General features: G+C 25.5%; 1 protein-coding gene across 3 annotated transcripts; it reads left to right on the top strand.

Moving 5' to 3' along the window:
• The first annotated feature begins 380 nt into the window (after positions 1-380).
• LOC145831438 (uncharacterized) lies at positions 381-22,591 on the top strand. Of its 3 annotated transcripts, XM_082938695.1 has the most exons (20): positions 381-580; positions 1,348-1,511; positions 2,462-2,711; positions 5,115-5,306; positions 6,518-6,694; positions 7,160-7,273; positions 13,494-13,607; positions 14,570-14,710; positions 15,170-15,274; positions 15,849-15,946; positions 16,225-16,302; positions 16,614-16,987; positions 18,280-18,390; positions 18,866-18,926; positions 19,561-19,640; positions 19,917-20,024; positions 20,255-20,315; positions 21,306-21,358; positions 21,711-21,752; positions 22,286-22,591. In XM_082938695.1, exons 1-20 carry the CDS (start codon positions 513-515, stop codon positions 22,310-22,312), a joined length of 2,418 nt encoding a protein of 805 aa, XP_082794821.1. In that variant the 5' UTR covers positions 381-512; the 3' UTR covers positions 22,313-22,591. The 3 variants fall into 3 exon arrangements, 1 of the variants encoding a protein (XP_082794821.1); XR_014369674.1 differs by lacking the exons at positions 21,711-21,752; positions 22,286-22,591 and having other exon boundaries at positions 19,945-20,024; positions 21,306-21,330; XR_014369675.1 differs by lacking the exons at positions 19,917-20,024; positions 20,255-20,315; positions 21,306-21,358; positions 21,711-21,752; positions 22,286-22,591 and having other exon boundaries at positions 16,614-16,943; positions 19,561-19,610.
• Positions 22,592-23,531: the final 940 nt, after the last annotated feature.

Raw genomic sequence — 23,531 nt, 5'->3', positions numbered from 1 at the left:
AGTGCTAATGTTGCTTTGCCAAATGTTTGTTTTAACTTGTGTGGCTTTTTACTGATTGAAATCTGGCAACTATACTGTGAACTATACTATTTTGTGGCATGTTTTGTAGGTTTAAGTGTTTTAAACAGTTTCAGATATAACTGGATAGTCTACAATGTTCATTGATATTTAGAACCTTACTTGAAATCTTTCAGTTCATTTGTTTTAGCTCGAGATCTTTTTTTAGTAAAAATAATTCTTGGAAGCAATAAAATTCTGAAAAAAAAGAATATAATTAGTTAAGTTAACAGTTAGGAAACAACATTATAATAAAAAAAGTTTAATGTTGTATTAAATGGTTAACCATTGAATGTATAAAGAAATAAGTACAAAGTAATTCTTCCCTATAAATAGAGAAATTATGTTGCAATACTAGTTTGAAACCTTTCAATATTGTTTGACTAAGCTTAAATTTTGTTTTGTTTGATCATGCTTTTTCATAGACAACTTTTTTATATTAATCATAAAGCAACATGAGTAAAGAACATCAAAACAGTTCAAGTGATGCCAAACCACGCAAAGGACAGAATTTTCCACAAAAGTAAGCTGGCTGTTTTTTTTTTAGATTATACATATTTTATTTTTTGTAAGTTCACATAGTACATTTTTTCTTATAATATTTCTAGTGCTCATTGATTTATGGCAAAACCATCTAAGTTTTACCAGAGGTATCTAAAATGTTTTTAAAAGTTATCATTATTTATACAGAAAGGATATTACCTCAGTTTTTTGAAGCTTTTAAGTACATATTTTATTATTGATTTCTATTATTTATACAGTATGGATGATTGTTTTACTATAACGATTATAACTGGTTTTGTGCTCATCAGGCTTATTAGTCAGGGTTATTCAGTTTTTTTTTTGAAAAAATTTGAAAAAATGTTTCAAATGCTTGGAAATTCCTAAATGACAGTTTTTTTATAAATTTTAGTTAAATTAATTTATTGATAACTAATATAACATGTAGTATATAGTTAAAAACTATAAAGCTTAAGCAATGAATATATATAAACTTATAAGTTGCAACTAGGATAATGATTACTTTATATTTTTAAGACCATAATAGAAGTTCACCTTGTTTTTAACAATTTGATTTAATAAGTATCTTAACTATAACAGTAATGCAACACAATAAAAAGTGAGGAATCAAATCAAATTAACTATACTTCTGTTTTTTATCTTTGTATCTTATATATACTTTTTCTAAAAATTTGTTTTTATCTAAGTTGTATTTAACAGTGAACTTAATTTGAAATATTGTCTTATTACATGTTTAAAAACAAATGTAATCTGTCTTCAAAAATTCAGATCGGATGATGACAAGGATCAGGATTGTGAAGACCACACCATAGATGAAGAAGAAAAAGAAGATGATGAAGACATTGGTAAAAATAAAGGAGTCGAGGAATATTTTGAGGAGTTTGTATTAGAAGATGATTATTTGGATGAAGAAGAAAGTAAAATAGCTGCAAGTTAGTTTTTGATTTTATTTTTTATAATTTTGTTAATTTTCAGTATTTAATAGTAGTGTTATTATTAAGGCAATAGGGGGGATCCAACACTTTTTTATACAAAGTTTAATTTTGGCTTTTATATGAAAGCTTTAAGTACAAACTACAAGCCAGTTTTATAGAATTTAAAATATACCATTTAATTTTTGAGATATGTTATTTTTTGTACATAGTTTCTGAAACGTATGGACCGCAAATATTTTGGAGTCAATTTTCTTGGAAATTTTAAAACTAACTAAAAATCTATCTCCTCCTTCATTTTCATGCAATCTTCTTCAAATTTGCAGCAAATGATCCTTATATTTAAAGAAAAAACATTTTTTATAGAATTAAATAATTTAAATAAATTAAAAATTTGTGACAAAAATAAAAATAAAAAGTCATTTTTTTAAATAAACTTTTTTTAATTTTTTTAATTCCAAAGTACCGTTTTTTTTTTATTGTATGAAGATTAGTCTGTGAAAGTTTGAAGAAGATTGCTTGGAAAATTTAGGAGGAGATAGATTTTAAATGAAATCATATTTTTTTGCTGTTTTAGTTTTCCCATCCCATAGGGAACCTACTATGCGGCCTAACTTTGACTGGTCATATCTCAATAACTAATTTAAATTTTTTAAAGCTATAAAAAACGCCTTGAAGCTTAGAAAAAACTCTATAAAATAAGATCAACTTGTAAAAAATATGGCTTATCCCCATGTGACCTTAAATCTGTTGCATAATCAGTTAACTTTTTATGTTGTTTGTTAATTATCCAAAACTAATTTAATCAAGTTTTTTTTTGAAGTCTAGCTGATTACATAACAACAAAAAGCATCCCATTGAAGGAATTTTATGTTTTAATATTCAGATCTGAAAAGTTTATAATTGAAGAAACTGTTCTAAACTTTTATCCTTTTATAACTTCCAAACAGCTTTATCAAACGGCTCTTCAACTGATAAACAAATGATAGAACAACTTCTTGCCGAAAACAAGCGCCTGACATGCGAAGCTAACGTGCAAAAGGCCATAATATCCAAACTCCAGTGGGAAAGCACCGAGCGTGAAAGTGAGTTTGAGACACAGCAGATGAAGAACCAGCAGCTGACCAGTAAGAATTCGAAGCTGACAGAAGAAGTTCGGTTTCCGAGGAGCAAACAGGAGTTGGATGAACAGCAGAAGAGGTTTTTGTGTGAAAATAGTAAACTTTGATTGGTATTTATACTTCATTACGTAGTTTATTGTTTTATAAATAACTATGGTTGGAATTAAAATTAACTTGTCTGTCTGCTGAACAGCTCGCTCTTAAACGAACAGGTTTCAGGGATTTTATGTTAAATATTTAAATATTAAATGATAAGTTTGTAATGTATTTTTTAAGTACGTTGTACAGTTCTAATATTTGTTTTTTTAGTTTGTTTTGATTTTTTTTTTTGTGTACAGTAAGTATATTTTAATCACTAAAGAATTTGGTCAAAAAAGTTATTTATACGAAAATGTTTTGTATATAACATATATAACAGTAATAAACATGTTGGCTGTCTACTAAAGTTTGTTTACTTTTTGTCATACAATAAGTATCTCGTTGGTTTTATTAACAATTTGAAATTAATACGAAGAGTTCTAAGGTTTTTATTTCAAATGGTTCAATTGTTCACTGTTTTTAAATGCATTTCAGTCATATGCATTCAAGTCTTTGAAAAGTCATATTTTGTTCATTTGTAAGTTTGAATATATCAGCAGAGTTGCCAAAAAACCTGGAAACCTGGAATTTGAAAACTTGGGCTAAAAACTTAGAATTTGAGAATTTTTGAAAAAAAAAACCTTGAAAAACCTAGAATTTTAAACAGTTTTAACATGTTAAGTAATAAAATTGTGCCATTAAAGTTCTATCAATTTAAATAAGGCTTCCTAGAGTGTTTTCAAGATTTTCCTCTTCTATGAAATATGTAAAATAAATGCTCTTTTTATAAATATAGCCCTCTTACTAGTTCCTTCTAAAAATTTGTCCTAATCACTAGTTTTTGCATTTTATTAGAAATATTCTAAGTTTTTAGTGTTTAGTAACTTTACAGTAACTTTTCAATGTTTTTATTCTATTTAACACAGTTTCTTATATAGAAATTTACTTAAAACTAAAAATAGACCCAAAAATGTGTACTTTTAAAAACCTTGAAGAAATTTCGAAAACCTGGAAAAAATTTTTAAAAAACGACTGGCAACCCTGTTTCAAGCAATCTTCTTCAAATTTTCAGGAAATGTTCCTTACATTATAAGCAAAAAAAAACGTTAATTATAATTTTTAAAACATTAAAAGAATAGAAATTACATCTTAAAAATTAAATAAATAAGTCTTTTTTTAAAGGTTTTTCACATCTTTTTTTTTAATTCACAAGTAATGTTTTTTGTAATTGTATAAAGATTAAACTGTGAAAGTATGAAGAAGATTGCTTGAAAAATGTAGGAGGAGATAGATTTTAAACAAAAAAGTCTTTTTTTGCTGTTTTAGTTTTCCCTTCCCATAAGGAACTTATTATGCAGCCTGATTTTGACCGGTAATATCTCAAAAACTAATTTGAATTTTTTGAAATGGTAAAAAGCAACTTGAAGCTTAGTAATAACTCTATAAAATAAGATAAACTTGTAAAAACATAGCTAACACCCTTATGGCCTTAATTTTAAATTTTTTGTTAACATGTATTATTGTAGATAAATGAAATTGCATATGCAGTTATGAAATTGTCAATTTAATTTTATTTCGTTGAAAATTTCGCACCAGGGTATCGTAATTAAAAAGTTGGAAGCGCAAATAAGTGACTATTTTCTAGAACAATGTATTTCTAAAGTGTAAGTTGATTGTTTCAATAAGAGTATTTTGTACTAATAAATGACTCTAAAACGTTGGTTCTTGTAAGTTAAGATTTCCCAAACTCAACTCCATAATTGACACTTGGCATAAAGTTAAATTATGATCGTAAATCTTATTCAGGGATCGGCTGGCAAACCCCATAATATTTAATAAGTTCTAATCTCTGTAAATAATACTTAAAATGTTTTTTACTTTTCTTTACAGCCCTTAGAACTCTAATAAGGTTCTAAAGTTGAAAATTATATAAAGGTTCTAAGAGAAAAAATTGGCCCTCAGTGTGCTTATAAGTTTAAAATCAACTAATTTAGTTCAAATTTTGAAAAGATTATAATGAGTTAAGGTCTACTTTTTGATGTTGAACTGTGCTGCAAATTTTATTTTACTTCATTGCACAGTTACTCTTCATATAAGCTTTTTTTTTATTATATTATCAAAAATACTCTGGTCTGTAATAGACGTTTTTTTAAATTTCGATGTGGCCCTCAATTTTTTTTATTGAATACAATGCGTGTTTCTCATTAAAAGGTGTTTCAAAAACCTTTTTTTATTTATTTTTCAGTATAAAAAAATCATTTCTTTTATTACTTATTATGTTTTTAATTTGTTATTAGTTAATGATTTTACATCCTTGAATGAAATAAAAGTTGTTGATTGGTTAAACAAAGAAATGAAAATTTAAAGAAATTATCTGTTTCTAAGTTCTTTGTTGTTTTAACAGACAACAGAATGAAATAAACCAACTCAAATCAATAATACACTTTCAAAAAGACGAAAAGGAAAAGTTAAAAGAACAAATGAAAGTGTACCAGAACAAAGTGGAAAAACTGAAGCAAGAAATTCAGCAGCAAAAAGTTGACAAGGCAAAGTTTCTCATCAAAGAGCACCCACTGTTAATGATCAACTCTAAAATGTGAGTTAAGTTTTTTTTACTGTTGATTTCTTATGAAGTGTAAGTTTTAATTCTTTCAGGGTTGCCACAAACCTGAAAAATCTGGAATTTGACAACTTTGCAAAAAAAATCTGTAATTTGAGAAATTTTGAAAAAAAAAAACTGGAAGAACCTGGAATTTAAATAATTTATACATTTTATGTAATGAAATTTCAGTTTGACACAACAAATTTATCATGTATATAATTTTTTTTGTCATAATCAAAAGTTTTTTTTTTAGTACGTTTAAGAAAGCCTTAAAATATACTTTCAATGTTGTTATACTGTTTTACACAGTTTTTTTTTTACTTAAAACTTTATTATTCATAGTAGTTCAGAAAAACATGTCATTTCAAAAACCTAGAAGAATTTTTTTTTAATCCATGGCAAACCTGTTTTTTCAAAATATACAGAGCTCTTAATGTTTGGTTATTTTTTTTAACTTCTTTAAATATTTTAAATGCAAGTTAAAATAGTTTTGATATGTGGAAAAGTTTAAAAATTGTGTACATTTTTGTAACTTTAAACTGCTCTGAAGTTTAAATGTGGTTTTATTTATTGTAAGTTTAAGTTTAGAATATCTGAATATTAAGTATAAATTTCAAAACCACTGTTAAAAAACCTGAGACCTCTTTTTGCACTTCACCGTAAAGTCCAGAATATCTAGTGTAAGTTTAAAACTATGGCCTCAAAGATCCCCCTTTCGCTGCCTATGCGTGCTTTCAATTAATGGACAAACCCCATGATATTTAGTGTAAGTTCTAACCTCCAGTCAAAAATGCAGATATTGTTTTACTTTTCAGACCTTAGAACTCTGATAAGATTCTAAAGGTTAAAATTGTTGTTCTAAGAAAAAAAAATTGCCTGCAGTAAAAATTTACCAATTTAGTTTATTTTTTGATTAAAAAAAAACCTTGCCGTCAATAAAAATAATGTGTTCTGTAATGGACTTTTTTGAATTTTAATATGAAATTTATATGGCCCGAAAAGAGTTTTCTTCTGAAAACCTGGCTGTTTTTCATTAAGTTCTGTATCAAAGACTAATGTTTTTTTTTTAATTCTTGAATATAACAAACAGTTTATCGTGATATTTTTATTGTTATAAATAAAAAATTTTACATGCTTAAATAATAAATAAGGTGTTGATTCGTTTGTAAAAGATGAAAGTTTAAAGCAATTATCTGTTTTAACAGACAGCAAGAAGAAATAGATCAGCTCAAATTGACAATACACGTCCAAAAAGACGAGAAGAAAAATTTGATAGAACAATTGAAAGTGCATCACAACAAAGTGGAAAAACTGAAGCAAGAAGTTCAGCAACATAAACTTCTCTTCAAAAAATATCCACTGTTGTTGAGCAGTTCTAAAATGTGAGTTGAAGTTTTTTTTTGGAAATTTTAACTGTTCTAAAATGTGAGTTGAAAATTTTAAAATGTTAACTAAAATATAAGTTAACATTGGTTGAAGTTGAAACAATTCTTGAATGTAATTTAAAATACTTTGCATATTTTCAACAAAATAAAAATGTGGGTTTAAAATGCTTGAAAATGTTGTAAAAGTATCTAATGTGAGATGGTATGTAAGCTAAGACAGCCAACTAAAGCTGGTATGTTGTGAAAATTTTGAATTTAATAAAGCATAAAGGTAACTAAAAAACAATGGAGTTTTAATTTTTTTTAATGAGCTAGAGTTTTAAACAACATTTTATTTGTAACTAATCCTTCAAGTGGTTGCTACACACTCAGGTTAGTTTGAAACGTTTGATTATACTGTCAAATATATATGAAATATCTATAAAAAGTTATGAAATTATTTATTTATATATTGTTTAACAGGCAGCAAGCGGAAGTAGATCAACTCAAAATGACAGTAAAGCAACAAAATGTTGATAAGGAAAAGTTAGAAGAGCAAGTTAAGAAATATTTTGTACCGTCAACTAACTCTAATATGTAAGTTAGTTAATTTAAGATAAAAAATTGTACCTTTTAAAAATTGCAGGGTTGCCACTCGGTCAGGAAATCAGGAAAAGTCAGGAAAAATTTAAAAAAATGACAAAAGTTAGGAAAAGACAGAAAAAAATGGGGGGTTTTGAAAAAATGTCAGGAAATTTGATAAAATTTAAAAAAACGTCAGATTTTGTCAGTTTAAATTCACAAAATTCCTTGTTTTCCAAAGCCTTAAAATGGTAAAAAATAATAAAAAGTCCTTTATAGTCAGAAAAAAATTCCAAAAGTTTCCTAGAAATTAACAAAATTATTAAATTTTATTTCCAATGCCTTCATCTGGTATAAATTAGTAAAATATCCTTTACAAAACTGCAAAAATTTTCTCTTGACATATTGAACAAGTACCCTACTTAACAAGCAGATTTTGTAAGCTTTTTAGTATTGATGATCTGTAGCAAGGACACTTCCATAGTGAAACTGTGATATATACACAAAAATTTATCTAGCATAATTTTAGAATCAAAGTGTTTTTTGTTTAAGTAAATAATTGAGTTCTTTATAACTAATAAGTTAGTTTAGTACTTTATGTAACAAGTTAATGTCTATACTTTACCTCTTTATAATTTTTCAAAGTTGTTTAAATTATAAAATAAGTTATAAGAGAGGTATATGCCAAGATTAAATTTACTTATCATTTGTATTTTTTGTAGAGTAACTTCAGTTTTTAAAGTAAGTAAGAGTATATTTATTTGTTACAAGTTTTATACTAAATGATAAGAGGAAATATTTTATAAATAAAAGTAAAAATAAATAAGTGCCAAAATAAATGAAGCCCACAAGTTGTGGCTTGATTTAGAGAAAAGATTCTCTTCAACAAGTGTAGGGGCAGCAGATCAGAGCGATTTTTATAAAATGAGGCAAATGATTTTAACTGCCAAGAAAATGAAGCGGAATGCAGTTGAGATGAAGGAAACCATATATTCATTAGATGAAGAGGTTGAAGTGCTAATAAAAAAACGGAGAAAATAAATTTTAGTATATAGATTTAAAAAAACAGTATTTGATTAAGTTCTTTATTGTTTTAAGGTTTCAACTGTAAAAATTTGTTATTGTTTTAAGATTTTAGTAGTGAAAGTTTGTTATTAATTCAAAGTTTAAGTTGTAAAAGTTCCTTATATGTCGTTTGATTATCTAGATACATTTATGCTAGGAAAAGCTAAAAAATGTGTCTTTTTTTCAGACAAGCTGTGTTTATAAGGTAATAATACAAGTATTCTGCTGAGAGAGCTGTTTAATACAAACATCAATCATACACAGATGGTTTAAGTGATGTACTGGAAGTTTGATTATAGAAACCAGCAAAAAACTGATGTTTTTAACCTGTATTAAAGTTAGATTGAAAGCTTTATATAGTTTTAAGCAGTGGCGTCGTGTGGGGTGTTGCACTGCCGCAACAGTACCACTTGGAAATTTTGTAAGGAAAAAATTAAGTATCTATAATATTTTCGTTATTTTTTAGAACGAAAACTCTAATTTAGAAAACGACCATTTTACCCACTTCACTGCCGCAAACTCTTAGCTGACTGCCGCAAATGAACTCAAAAAAGCAAAATTTCTTCAAGAATTACCGCAAAATCAATATCTTGCGCGGTAAGTAAGCTAAGTTGAAAATTCCCTAAAACAGGACATGCTTAAGTGTCATCTACAAGCTATTGTAAACATAAAATAAAAACAAAGCTAAGCTACTGCAAAGGATTAAACTTGACTTTATGTACTCACATGATTTTTTAAATTTAAACTTGTCATAAATTAAATATTTTGAAAAAAAAGATAAGAAACTTAAGTCACCAAAGTCTAAGAAATTCGATTTTTTATTTTAATCTGCATACATAAACTTAACTATAACTGATCATTGTAATCATAAAGTTAATAAAATATTTAATTAAACAATATTTAAATGTAAAATTTGAGTTCTGAAAAAAAATGTTAAGCAGTTTATTATAAACTTCTAGTTTACTCTTACAGAAAAATAATTTAGATTTATATTAAATAAAAATTATTATTATTTAAACAGTCACATATTTAAATAAATTAAATAGCCTTAACTTAAAATATTGGTCTGACCCCCCAAGAAACTTTGATTACTTAGAGTAGTTTAACATTTTAGACTACTTTATATGACTTTTGGTTTAATTTTTTCATAAACAAAGCAAAAATTTTAGATAAAATTGTTGAAACATGGTTGCCTTGCCTCATAATCAGGATAACTTAGAAATGTTAAGAAAACTCAAGATGACCCAAGATAAATTAAAACTGACCAAATTAGAAAATATTCAGGCTGACTAAAGCAGTTTTAGTTTTTTACTCTGAAAATAACAAGTTTATTTAAAGTTAAAATATAAGTGTTTTACCCCTATGGCCACATGAAAACTAACTAACAATTTTTTACTGTTATAATGGTTACATATTTGTTAATTATCTTTAAATTTCTTGAAAAGTTCAACAGCCTCACCAACTAAACTTTAAAAAGTTAAGCTCCTGAGAAAAATACTGTCATCAAAATGAAAAACAAATTAAATTTAAATCCATAAAAGATACCCTTAAAAAACTATTGAATTTTAAACCTCCAACAAAAAAACATTAAGTTTAGAAAAAAAGTTAATAAAAATCTTTAAGTTTGTTGAAAAAAATTGTGCAAAATAGTGAGGGGTAAGGGGGGGGGGGATGTATAGGCACTTTTTTACATGTTGTTCTTATTCTAAGTTTTTCAGAAAGCTAATAGTTACTATTTAATAAACTTGAAACTTCCAATTAAACTTTTAGATACAACCGGTCAGGCCAGAGATTACATTGATTTATTATACAAGGAGCAAACTAAAACAGCAAAAAAATACAATTTTACTGAAAACCTATATTCTCCATCATTTTTAAAGCAATTTTTATCAAACTTTTTCATCCTAGTCTTTATGAAATTTTATACTTTTGTTGAAGAGAAAAGTTAAATTTTTAACTATCAATATATATTTTAATATATACAAAAAAATATTACTTTTGTTATAACTTTTTTTTCTTAGTGTTTTAAATATCTATTTTAGCAAATTGTTTTATTTTATAAAAGAAACATCAAAAGATTTTGAGGCCAACTTATAAAAAAAGATATGGTTTTAGTGATTTGATTTATTTGTTGTTTGAGTTTATATTATATTAATAAGGACTCTTTTGTATCTCTGACTGTGAATACCCATATCTCAAAAATTAATATGATTTTTTATATTGATAAAAAATGCCTTGCAGTTAAATTAAAACTGTATAAAATAAGTTCAGTAAAATAATTCTAAAGTATATGTTAAGGGCATAAAAGGGGGGTAAAACACTTTTTTTTTAAACGCTGTTTTAGTTTGTGCCTCCTGTAAGGAACCTTTTGTTGCCTTCGACTTTGATCGGCTATATCTAAAAAAGTATTTTGAATTTTTAAAATCTGTAAAAAGCATCTTGTAGCTTAGTAAAACTTCATAAAATAAGATCAAATTGTGAAGAAAGTGTTTCATCCTCCCAATGCCCTTAAAAGCAAAGCTTATCTTCAGGTGTAGCAAAAGTTCAGTTGTTTTCAAACTTAATAGTAAAAATATATTAAAAAAAAATATCTTCATTTCCTTAAAGTTATTGATAAAATGAAACTCTTTGTTTTTAAAATTATTTTAATCTTTTTTTTAGCTATATTCAGGATTGCCACACACTCAGGGTACTCAGTGAAACTTAATGATATTTTAAGTTCTAAAAACTCTCAGGGAAACTCAGGGTATTTTGATTTTTTCTCAAAAACACATGGTGACTCAGGGCATTTCAAGGTCACTCAGGACAGTTTCTTTTGACTCAAAGAGTGGCAACCTTGCTTTTATTTAAATTTTTTTTTAATATTGAAATTATTTATTAGTTTACTCTGTATAGTTAGAACAGTTTAAGAATTTCACAGTTATTGTTGGCAAAATATTTTACTGTTAATAAATCCTGTTTTCCTTTAGAACTTATAGAAACAGTGAAGAAGTGTTATCCTGTAGTTGATTGTAAACAGTTAGAAAGAGAACTGAAAACATTTTATTCACATGCATCAGGATGATTTAGTGAAAATACTCTTATATCTTGAAGAACATAACCTGACTAAAATATTTAACGAAACTACAAAGTTTCTTAGAACTTTGATAACTATTCCCATGAATAGTGTAGACGCTGAAAGAACATTTTCATCTTTGAAAAGGATAAAAACATTTTTGAGAAACACCATGGGTCAGTCAAGATTAAATTCTTTGAGTGTAATTTCGATTGGTAGGGACTTACTTAAAAACTGTACTAGTTTCAAAGAAGAGGTGATGGAGAAATTTATCAGCCAAAAGGAGAGAAGAATGAATTTTAGTTACAAAGGTGAAAAGTAAGAGTCTAAGTATTTATGTTTGCAAAGTTAGACTTTAGATTTAATTTTTTAGGTAGACATTCAGTAGTAACTATTTTCTTTACTAAGCAAGTTTAGTTTTTCTTTAAAAAGTTGTAATTTGTACATAAATTTTTCTTTGTTTGTAGACTTTTTAATTTACTTGCCAAGCTTCATTATGCATTCCTTTTTTCGTTTAGTTAAAAATAAGTAAAAATATTATTTTTAGTTTGGTATTTAATCCAATATTTTTCAAGTAAAGTTGAAGCTAAAATGAAATATTATTATAGTTTCTGTGTTTTTTATTATAATATAAGTTTCTTATATCTAAATTGTAAGCTACTTTTAGTTTTAACTTTAGAGCCTTTGTAAAACTTAATATTATTTAGTTGGATTGTTTTACTTTTGAGTTTTTTACTTATTTAAACTTTTTATTTTTATTATAAATGAATTTTAAATTTCTTTACTGAGTAATGTAAGTTATTCTTTAAAAAAATTCAATTTCTACACAACATTTTATTTGTTTGTAGACTTTTTAATTTACTTGCCAAGTATAATTAGACTTTTTTATTATTAAATATTAGTAAAACAATTATTAATAGTTCGATATTCAATTAATCCAATATTTTCAAACTAAAGTTGAGGCTAAAAAAATATCATTGCAGTTGCTGTATTTTCTTATTATAATATTAATCTGTTTAATCTAAATTGTAAGTTATAGACTTCGTAAAATTTGATATTTACGAGCTTGCTTATTTTAACTTAGTTGTCAAGCTGTTTTTTTTTCAAACATAAAAATTTTAATTAGTTATAAGTTGATACTCATTTATTTTTTTCATTATTCATCAGTAAATAAGCAATTATTATCTACTGAGTTTTAATAAATTTTACTTAAAATAAACTTGCAATTTGTACATAACATTTTTTTGTTTGTTTGTAGACTTTTTAATGTTCTTGCCAAGTCTAATAAGACATTTTTTTTTTTGTTAAGTTAAATATTAGTAAAATAACCATTCTTAGTATGATGTTTAATCAAACATTTTTAAAAATTAAGTTAAGGCAAAAGAAAAACTATTAAAGTTGCTGTGTTTTTCAATTTAATAAAAATTTGTTTTGTCCAATTTTTTTTCTACTGTTGTTTAAATTTTAAACCCTTCTTAAAAATCAATACTCATAAGTAAGCTAACATTTTTTGAGTCTTGTAAATTACTTAAAATAATTTTTTTTCTTATATTTACTTAAAAATTTCAAAGTATTTACCTTTTTTTTTAAGTTATTTTCTTACATAATTTTTTTTTTGAAAAAATAAATGTTTTATTTCTAAACAAAATTTCCCAGGTTACATTAGCAATTTAATGTAATTGTTGTAGAAAAAAGTCTTTATTTAAGATAAAAAAAGAGTTTTAAAATAGGGGATTTTTTTTTTCTAAATTCTGCACCACCTAAAAAAAATACCACGCGACGCCACTGGTTTTAAGTGTTAGATTATGTAATTAAGAATAAGTTTTATTTAAGAGTATGATTTAGAAAAGTCAGGAAATTTTTCTCAGCTTGATCAGTGGCAAACATGAAATTGTAAAATGTAGTTATTAGTTTTAAGATTAATATTTTGTAGCATTCTATAGTTTTAAAAAGTAAGTTACTATTAATACATTATCGATACACATTAGTTCTTTTATGAGCCGCAGCATTTAATTCTATTAATTTATATACTTTTGGATTCTTTTTTTATACACATAGTAAAAATGTAAACCTGTATAACTAAATATATAAATTATGTTCTTTATCTTTCCACAGAGTGCAAAGCGAAGTAGAACAGCTAAAAATGTCCATAGGAAAGCAAACTATTGAGAAGGAAAAACAGAATATACAAATTGAAAATAATTACGTGCCGATCGACAAGTACAAGTTGTAAGTTGGTCGTTTCAAGTGATAGTTTTAAATTTTTTGATGTATGAAGAAATCAAAGTTTACATATTTGCATTAGATTTAAATTATTTAGTTTTTCTATTGTTTTGAAGCACTGATAAATTGTGTAGTACTTACTTGTCAGAATGAGTTTTTTTAAACTTCCAATTATATTTTATACTAGTAATTTATATAATTGATGTTGATAACAAACAAGTAGTGATGTTTATCAGTAGAACATGTAAAATGTGCAAAAATACTAATTACACTGTACATAACAGCGGCATAAATGAAATTAAAACTATATTTAAAGGGTTGCCACAAAATTTGGAATGCTTTGAGAAATTTTGAAAAAAAAAACCTGGACATTTAAACAATTTATACATGTTAAGTAGTAAAATCTTGAATTGAAGCAAAAAATCTATCATTTAGATTAAAATTTTTGTCATCATCAAAAAGTTTTTTATTAAATAGACACATTTAATGCGCTTAAGTTTTTAATAAAGTTTATAATGAAAAAATTTGTTTGTCTTGTAGTTAAATGGTACTTAATTACATTTAATGTAGGTTTACAGTATCTTTCAAATATTATTATACAACTTAACACCATTTTTAACCTTAAACTTAACTTTTAACTAAGAATAGACCCCAAAAATAGCACTTACAAAAACCTGAAAGAAATTCAGAAAACCTGGAAGAAATTTCTGAAAAACCAGTGACAACCCTGAATTCATAAACCCAATTCAACTAAAAACCTTTATACATACCAAAAATATTACAATTTTTAATTTCTACATCAATATAAACATAACAATCGTTCAGTGAACTTTACAAAACTATAAAATGAACGCACTAAAGACCTCCGAACTAATTAATTTTCACGCTAAATGCTCAACAAAAATTTAAACTGTTGATTAAGATAGAAGGGAATAAATAAAATTGAACATTACAATGTATTTATACAGACAGCAAAAAGAAATAGGTCGACTGGAACAAACAATAGCGCAGCAGAGTGTTGAAAAAGAAAAACTGGAAGAAAAAGTTGAATACTTACAGAAAATGTTGGCTAAAGAACAAGAAAGCGCAATGAAGGCCCGGCCAGAATTGTGAGTAAAAAGTAAATTTAAAAGTAATTGAATTTAGAACAAAATGTGATTAGTTATGTGGGTGGCCAGACCAAAGTTGTGAGTTAACAGAGTAGTGCAAATTTAAATTAATTTTAATTTCAAAAGAAACTTTAAATACGTTTGTTGTTGAACAGGCCTGAATTGTGCTAAAATTATCAGTTAGTTTAAAACTAATTATTTTTGCAAACGAAATAAATACAAGTATGTAGGTGAACAGGTCAAAGTTGTGCGTTGATTCTTTTTTGTTAGTAAATTGATTATTTTAAGTATGAAGTAGTCCTAAAGTTTTTACGGAATACAAAATAAAAATAGTTTGGATAAAAAATCTCTAAATAAATTATCATTAAAGTTTTTGATAACTTTTCATTCCACTCTCAGCTGTATGGCGATCGACTGAGCAAAAAAGTAGTTTTACTTTAATTTGTCTTGTTATTTCAGACCAAAGAAGATAATTGAAAGCTATAATAACAAGATTGAGCGGCGGAAAATTGAAAAAGAAAAACTGCTCGAAGGATATCGTAAAAATATGTATAACACGAAATTGTGAGTTGGTTTTTATAATTTTAAAAGATATTATTTAACTGTCTGTTTTCGGAAAGTAAATTTGAATTTTAAACATAAAAATTTATGTTAAATTAAATTCTTTGTTGAATTAGTACTTTGTAAAATAACTTTTTAAACTGTGTGACTTTTTGAAAATATCTATTAGTTTTAAAAGTTATGGGAATCAAAAAAAAATATATTTATTGACATCTAGCTCTTTTTATAACCTTTTAGGGTTTTTATTAATTATTACTTAAAGTAAGTAGATAAATCTGTAATATTTAAACTAAACTTCAGGACTAAAAGATATTAACTATATAAATTATTATAAATAGTCATTGTACACTTGTTAATTTGTTTGTACAATTATAAGTGCGGAAAAAACTGCATTTTGATTGTTTTAGTTTATGAATTTTCAATAAAACGAATAGTGTAAAGTATTATGGTTTATGTAATTAATCAAGTTTGATAGTGTTTTATAGTTTTTTTATTTGTAAAATGAAATTAATGATTGAAATTAATGTTTGTATGAATAAAATATTAAATAAATAACATAACTATGTTTTGATAAAAGTACAAACCTTGGTCAAGATGAAAAGCAATTGATTGAAAATTGTGCGAAGGATTTAGAAACTGTAGTGAATCCCGGAAATTCATCTAAAAACAACCAAGGTAGCTTTATGTTTTATATTAAAAGTTTTGTATTGATAAATTAAAATACTTTTTTTTATAATTAATTAAATGAAAATATGTTTCTCATTTTTGCTTAGTAAATGCCACAGTATCCTGAAGTAAACTATATCACCAAATTGTTTTTAAACTACTGAAGTTTAACTTTAAAATGTTAAATGCATGTATGAAAAATGGTTAATTTTTATGACTATGTTAAGAAAAATTATAAATTTTTGCTCGTATAATAATGACTTAAAAATGCAAACTTTTAACTGCAGGTAAAAGACTGGCAGCTGAACCATTAGCAAGTGAAAGTCCTGTTGAAATAAAAAGACTCAGGAAAGATTCGGAACAAGGTACTTAAATTTTAAACAAAATTGCATGAAAAGTTAACAATAATTAAAATTAAGCAAAGCTGTTTTCACACAAGTATTTTTTAAAAGTTTTCTCAGTGAAGAATTGCAATGATAGCAAATATGTATTTCTATAAAAATATGAATTTAATTGATTTGGATTGTTGAACAACTAAGTAACTTAAAGTAGCTTAAGGACGTTTAAATATTATTCTTCGTTGAAATTTGCTTAAAGTTTTTGTTATTCATTGGCAAATACCATTTTACAAGCTTAAAAGTTAATAGAGTTACGAAATACTAATACAACTTTTTAGGGGTGAGAATATTTTTGGGCGATCAAAAAGTCACGGACGCTGGCGAAACCAACTACGAAATGTTCGACGTGAACAGCCTACTAGCGGACGAACCTGAGAAGTGTATCTACACTGAAGCAAACATGACTGAAGAAGTTTATAATTCTCAAGTTTCGACATTCGACGAAGTGTTAGGCGATTCGGCTTGTGGCAGTGCTGAGGTTTCAAAACTTGACGTTGATGAAATATCAGATAAAGTGAACGCTGGAGTTTCGAGAGAAACAACGGTGGTGATTGATACTGATTATGATGGTGTTTCTAATGGAATCAAAAGGACTTTTTGTCAGAAGGGTAAATCTGCGTTGGATTTAGTAGATACAAACTACGTTTTAAAGGTTCAAAATTATATTGACTAAATTTTTACTATGATTTTTTTAGCAGTTTTGTTTTCTTTTTTTCCTTTTTTTTTTAGTTATTATTTCCTAACCATAACAAAGTTGTACATCTTGATATCCATTGTACTAGAAATTTTAGGCTTTGTCTTTTTCATTTAATTTTTAAATAAATCAAAAATGGCTATTTTGACGTTTAGAAGGGCTGGTCTGCTAACATATATTGCTAATTTGTTATAAGCACTATAAACAGTATTTGCAGCTAAAAAAGTAAAGCAATATGGCTTAGAATTTTTTTACGTAACTTATGCTATGGTTAAAAGATATCAACCGATTCAAAAAAATCTATCTAAAATAAGGTGTAGATGAGGATTTCCCAAACTTTTTTTGCAAATGGCTCCCTTTAAAGAAATTAAAAAAGCCATGGCCCCCTTCAACAAGATTACTCATAAACTACTTTTTTTTGTTTTTTAATCTTCATCTGCAACTCGAGAATATCTAGTGCAAGTTTCAAACTACCATAAGTAAACATTAGACTTTTTTTTTTGACCTTCATCTGCAACTCGAGAATATCTAGTGCAAGTTTCAAACTACCATAAGTAAACATTAGACTTTTTTTTGACCTTCATCTGCAACTCGAGAATATCTAGTGTAAGTTTCAAACTACCATAAGTAAACATTAGACTTTTTTTTTGACCTTCATCTGCAACTCGAGAATATCTAGTGTAAGTTTCAAATTATAACCTTATGGCCCCCTGTGGCTCCTTTACTACTCATGGCTCTTACCCCTTTGCTGCTCGTGGTCCCCTGAGTATCTGTCATGGCCCCCAAGGGGCCACTTTGCCCACTTTAGAAAACCCTGGTGTAGTTTCACAAAAACTTTAACTAACATGTTAAATTTTAGGGAAAAGGACAGTATAGCTTAAAACGTGTAATTATGTTAAAAATTATTCAATCTAGTTTTAAATTTAATTTAACAAGAGATATTTAGCAACAGATACAAGACCCCAAACCCTGATGGATTTTTCTGAAAAATACTGTGTTATAATTTTTAGTTGAATACTTTTTTCATTCTTCTTAAAAAGTAACATTTGAAATTAAAACAGTACATTTACATACACCTTAAAAATTCCAAAAAAGTAGTTTATTGCTTTTTTATCATGACAACCAACCTCAGAAAAAAAAACATTGATAAATTTATTGATTAACTATTCCGAAAACACGAGCAAATTAAATTTTTAACTAGTAAATGTTTTAAAATTAATATAATAAAACAATAAGGAATCTTCTTTCAGCGGACGCAAAATCCCAAGATATTGGTGGACTTTTTCGAAAATACGAGCGAGTTTCCGTCGAGGGAAGAAATGAAAAGGCTGGCGAAAAAAACCAAGATGACGTATTACCAGGTTGGCAGTTTGTATTAAATTTTCATTAATAATATTTGAATAAAATTCTATTACCAACTGGAGATCACTGTTTTTAGAAATTTTATGTTATTAATTGTAACATGATATTAAGTTTTGACATATTATTTTGTCGGATGTTTGTATTATTAAATTTATTGTAATATAAATTGTATTGTTATGTTAAACTATGAAAATTTTAGAAGGTTTGCAGTTTGTATTATTATTAAATTCACAATAATAATTATTGTGTTGCTTGTTATACTAAGTTCTGACAATTTATAAAGTCAAAAGTTTAGATTTATTAAGATATAAATTATATTACTATATTATTTTATGACGTATCAAGTTAAATTAGTTTACTATTATTAAACTTATAAAAATATAAATTTTATTTTTACACTGAATTATGATAATTAACTAGGTCGGATATTTATATTATTAAATTTAAAATAATAAATAAATAAATTTTTATCAGGTTGACGACTGGTTTAATAGCCGGAGAGATAACAAAAGAAAAAAGATGCAAAAATTATCAGGTAGTTTTTATTAATTAACTATTAATTCAAGTTTAAATTAAATTGATGAAAGTTCATTGGGCAATATTTATAAAAAATACTTAAAATAGGTCTTATTAATATATAATGGTGAGAAAACTACGAGTTAAAATTGAATAAAAAGTTAAATTTGAGAATTATAAAAATTTTCACATATGAAGAACACTTGTTGAAGATGATTTGAAACACATACCGTAGTTTTTTTTTTTGAGTGAAATATGAAGCAATGATAATTTATCAGGAACTTAACTTTAAAAATAAAAACTTGAAAGTTGTCAGAAAAGCAGTAGTTACCACACTAAAAAAACATTAAAGATAATTAAAAAAATTTCTATTTAAATATATTTGCGTAAAAATGTTGTTCTTCTTTTATTAGATTGTTCCAGAAGTCAAAAACTGCTGTTCGCAGGACCAACTCTTTTTTTTTTTGGTAGTTATAAAGTTTTTTTGAAACATTTTTAAAAACTAATCTATTCCTTAAAAAAAAGGTTGACTACGTACTAAAAGTATGCTGTAGTTGTTTTTTAGACTGAAATTATTTTAATACTTGTTTTTATTGCAATTTAAAAAGCTATGAATAAAAAAGTAAAAAAAGCTCACATTGTTTATATTCTAGGCGAACTTGAAACACCGGAAAGCAACTGCCTTTACACGAAAGCTGGTAATTCTCCTTTACACAAACAAATTCCGGACAGGGTCAGTAAAGTTTTTTATTAATACAACTTACACTGTGTATAAAAAGGGTCCGATTTTAAAGCAAAGGTGTTTCCCCTAATATTTTCTGAATTATCAATTATTTTTTATTTATTATGTATACCCTAACCCACCTTACCCAAACATATTAAAAACTAATTAAAACATGGAATTTTTATATATTTTTAATGCTGACTCAGCAAATATTGGGGGATTTCCGTCACATCAATAAAAGGACTCGTACAAAAATACAATAAAATGAAAAAAATCTTCTTGCAGCGGCCATATAATCCCCAAATACTTATAGACTTTTACAACAAGAGAGAATTTCCGTTGAGAGAGGATAAAGAATTGCTGGCTAAGAAAACAGGCATGACGTTTAAGCAGGTTTGAACTTATTTTATAAAATTTATTATACTTACAGTTAAATAGTATGATAAATTTTTAGTTTTTGTAAAATTTGCAACATTTTTTTTCTCCGCTTAATAAACTTTTGAATATGAGTTTGATTTATTTGGCAGGAGAAAGCAAAATGAAAACTTATCAAGTTTTAGACTTATATTATAATTACATATATTTAATTGCATTATTATATTAAAATTTTGACAATTTATCAGGTTCAAACCTGGTTCAAAAACCGGAGAGGTAGAATGAAGAAAGAGATGCAAAATTTATCAGGTACTTTTTACTAAATAATAATTATATAAGTTTATATTGAATTATAGAAAAAGTTTTTATGTACTTTTGTTAAGTAATAATTAAGACGAGTTTAAATTAGTTTATAATGATGAAAAATTTATCAAATAGTATAATTCAAATGTTTAGAAAAAACAAGACTTGTAAAAAATGTTTTACTTTTTTGAAAATGAAACAAAATAATGAAAAAGTTATCATGTAGATGAAACTAATTATATTTGAAAGTTATCAAAAAAAAATTAAGGTACAAAGAATATTTTTTGAAGATGCAAAGTAGTAATAGTTTACAAAGAACTTTACATTAATAATAATGACTTAAAAGTTATTTGGAAAGTGTTAGCTATAAAATTTAAAAAATACATTAAAGGTGTTTAAAAAATAACTATATAAATTTACTTGAGTATTTTTTTTCTATCAAATTGTTTCAGGGGTCAAAAGCTTTGGCTTGCGGGCCAGCTCAGTTTTTTTCGGTTCATTTAGTATGACCTTGTTTTTTAATTTTTTTTAAATAGAACTTTGATTGGATCTTTGAAAATTAACGTGTCCCCTTTTTTCAAAATACAAAAACGTTTAGAACATGTTTTTTAAGCATTTTGTAGTTGACTTACACCGGGAAGTTAATATATTATACACTTTATGTTCTTTGGATTAATAGTATGTAATATTTAAGTTTCTCAAGTTGTCCTTTTGGTAAAATTATTGTTTGTGTTTTTTGTCTTTATCTTAATTGTTATATAAAATAACACTTTACTTCTGAAAATCAACAAAGCTTTAAGTTTATGCTTTACCAGCAGGAAAGCAGATTTTTTTTTCTTTGCTACTTAAAAAGCTTGCATATTTTGTTTTAAGATGAATTTGAAACAATACTTGATTTTGAGTGACTTTCATGTTTCAATATGTTCTATTTTCTGTTGACTTATTCCAAAAGTGTAAGACATTTGACTTTTATTTGCAATTTAAATTATGTTTCAGGCGAACTTGAAATACGCGACTCCACCATAGATGAAAAAGAAAGAATCAGAGAAGTAAGATACATTATTTAAATATATTATTCTTTTTAGTTTAATAAATAAATATGCTACGTTAGTTTATGTGTATAAATTTCTTATGTTTTAAACTGTCTTTTATATGTTTAATTAGAAAAAATTTTGAAAGTTTTATTTTCTAGATATGTATATACATTTATTCCTCGTCTTATATATTCAAAAACATTTGTTTCATAAGTCATTATTTTCAAGATTATTCTAATATTAAGCATTGTATTTATTTTTCTTGTGTTTTTATTTAGCTGGCTGAAATTTTAATGCCTATGCTCAACAATGAAAAAAAAAACAAATATACTTAACTCATATATGTAAAAAATATTAATTATTTTAGGAAAGAAGAACAGCTAAAGAAAAACTGGAAAGTTTAAGAAATGTGAGAACTTTTTTTATAAAAAAAGAAGTTTAAAATAAAATGTTAATGAAATTTTTAACAAGACAAGTTTTCAACTTATTTTTGTTTTTATAGATTTGAAAATTTATATGTTACCAGGTTATAATTGTTTTGAAACAATAATTGATAGATTTTATCACAAAACTATGTTTTACTAAATATATTTCTTTCATTGAAAATTGTAGCAGAATCTAATCATAAAAAGTGTATTTATTATTGACAAGTTTATACTGTATAATAGTATAGACTTTAAATAGAAGATATGTTTTAAATTTTTAATTAAGATATGATTTGTTTTTACTTTATCAAAATAAAATGTAAATATCATAATTTCAGTATTTCTTAGTTTAATGCAAAATACTTTAATTTTAAAGAAAACAAAAACTTTTTTTTTCTCATAATAGTAATTGATTTTTTTTTTTTTGTAAATATATAAATGTTTCAATCTTCAGTTCGAGTTATAATTAAGAAGGTAAAAATAATTAATTTCTTAAGTAATGTGAGCTTCTTTTCAGATTCTAGAAAGTCCATATTACTTCTGAAGCGGCCACGTTAGAAAATACAATTAAATTTGAATTAGGCAATTGTATACTTGGAACTTTTTGTTGTTTTACTTTTTACTAAGTTGTTTAAGTTTTTTTTATATTTTTTTATTTAACTAATTTTTTTAATTCAATTTTACAAATTTTTACTTCTTAAAAACTAAGGATTATGTGATATATTTTGTTTTAGTTGAAGTTTTTTAATAAGTTATTCGCATCTCATGACAAAACATGTTAAACTTGTTATGACTTTTTGTTAAATTTCTGTTTTTTATTGTAACGGGCTTCTAACTATAATATAAATTATTTAAAAAGTTTGTAGTTGAAACAAAATCTTATAGTTCTTATTTCTTTTTTAATAGTTTGAAATATTGTGTTTGTTTTTGAATTAACAATTTCAATTATTTTTGTATGCAAAATCTGTTTTTCTTTTTAAATACTTTAATAATAAATGTAATAAAAGTAAAAGTTTATTGTTAGCACTGTTTTTTATTAAATTTTTATGGATAGATGTGAATAAGTAAAAGCTAATTAATGCTTTACATTTTAAATAATAGCTGTCTATCAATTTGTCAATAGATTTGTTATGATTAATTCTGAATTTGCTATTTTCGTTTTAAATCATACTGAATTGTTGTAGGAGTCTAATAATTTTTTTCAAAATTTTTCTGACTTTTTATATTAAAACGTTGTATTTAAGATATTTAATTAGATTTGTGCTTGATATTTTGTCATAATAATTTAATTTTTATAGAAATAAACTTAGTTGTTTTGAATTCACATAAAATTATGGTAAAAACTAGGAAAATAAGTTTTATGATTAAATGTTACAGGTAATACAGCCTTGTTTAAGTCGAGGTCAGTTTTCTATAAAAAGTTTAATCGTGGGTCGCATTTATTTTTTATTCTTTGTTTTAATTAACAAAAACAGTATTAACCAAAACCATGATATAAAAATATCTATCAAAACTTAAGTAATACTTATTTAGGAGCTTAGTAATAAGTTTTGCCACAAAATTTTATATTTGTTTTATTAATAATACTTTTTAGCTAATAAGTACATAGCGTGCCGTTGTTTATTATGTTTAAAAAAAGTTAAGCAATAAATTTATAAGCGTTTTCTTTAAATCCTTATTTTATTTACTGATAAATTTGTAATATTTAAGTTCTATAAAATTCTATAATAGTTCTATAAAACTAAAGTTATTTTATACTCAAA

This window comes from Thalia democratica, chromosome 3, assembly GCF_965202585.1.
Source record: "Thalia democratica chromosome 3, ktThaDemo2.hap1.1, whole genome shotgun sequence".
Lineage (NCBI taxonomy): Eukaryota > Metazoa > Chordata > Thaliacea > Salpida > Salpidae > Thalia > Thalia democratica.
The sequence above is the reverse complement of the archived record's forward strand: the minus strand, read 5'-3'. Positions and strand labels throughout refer to the sequence as shown.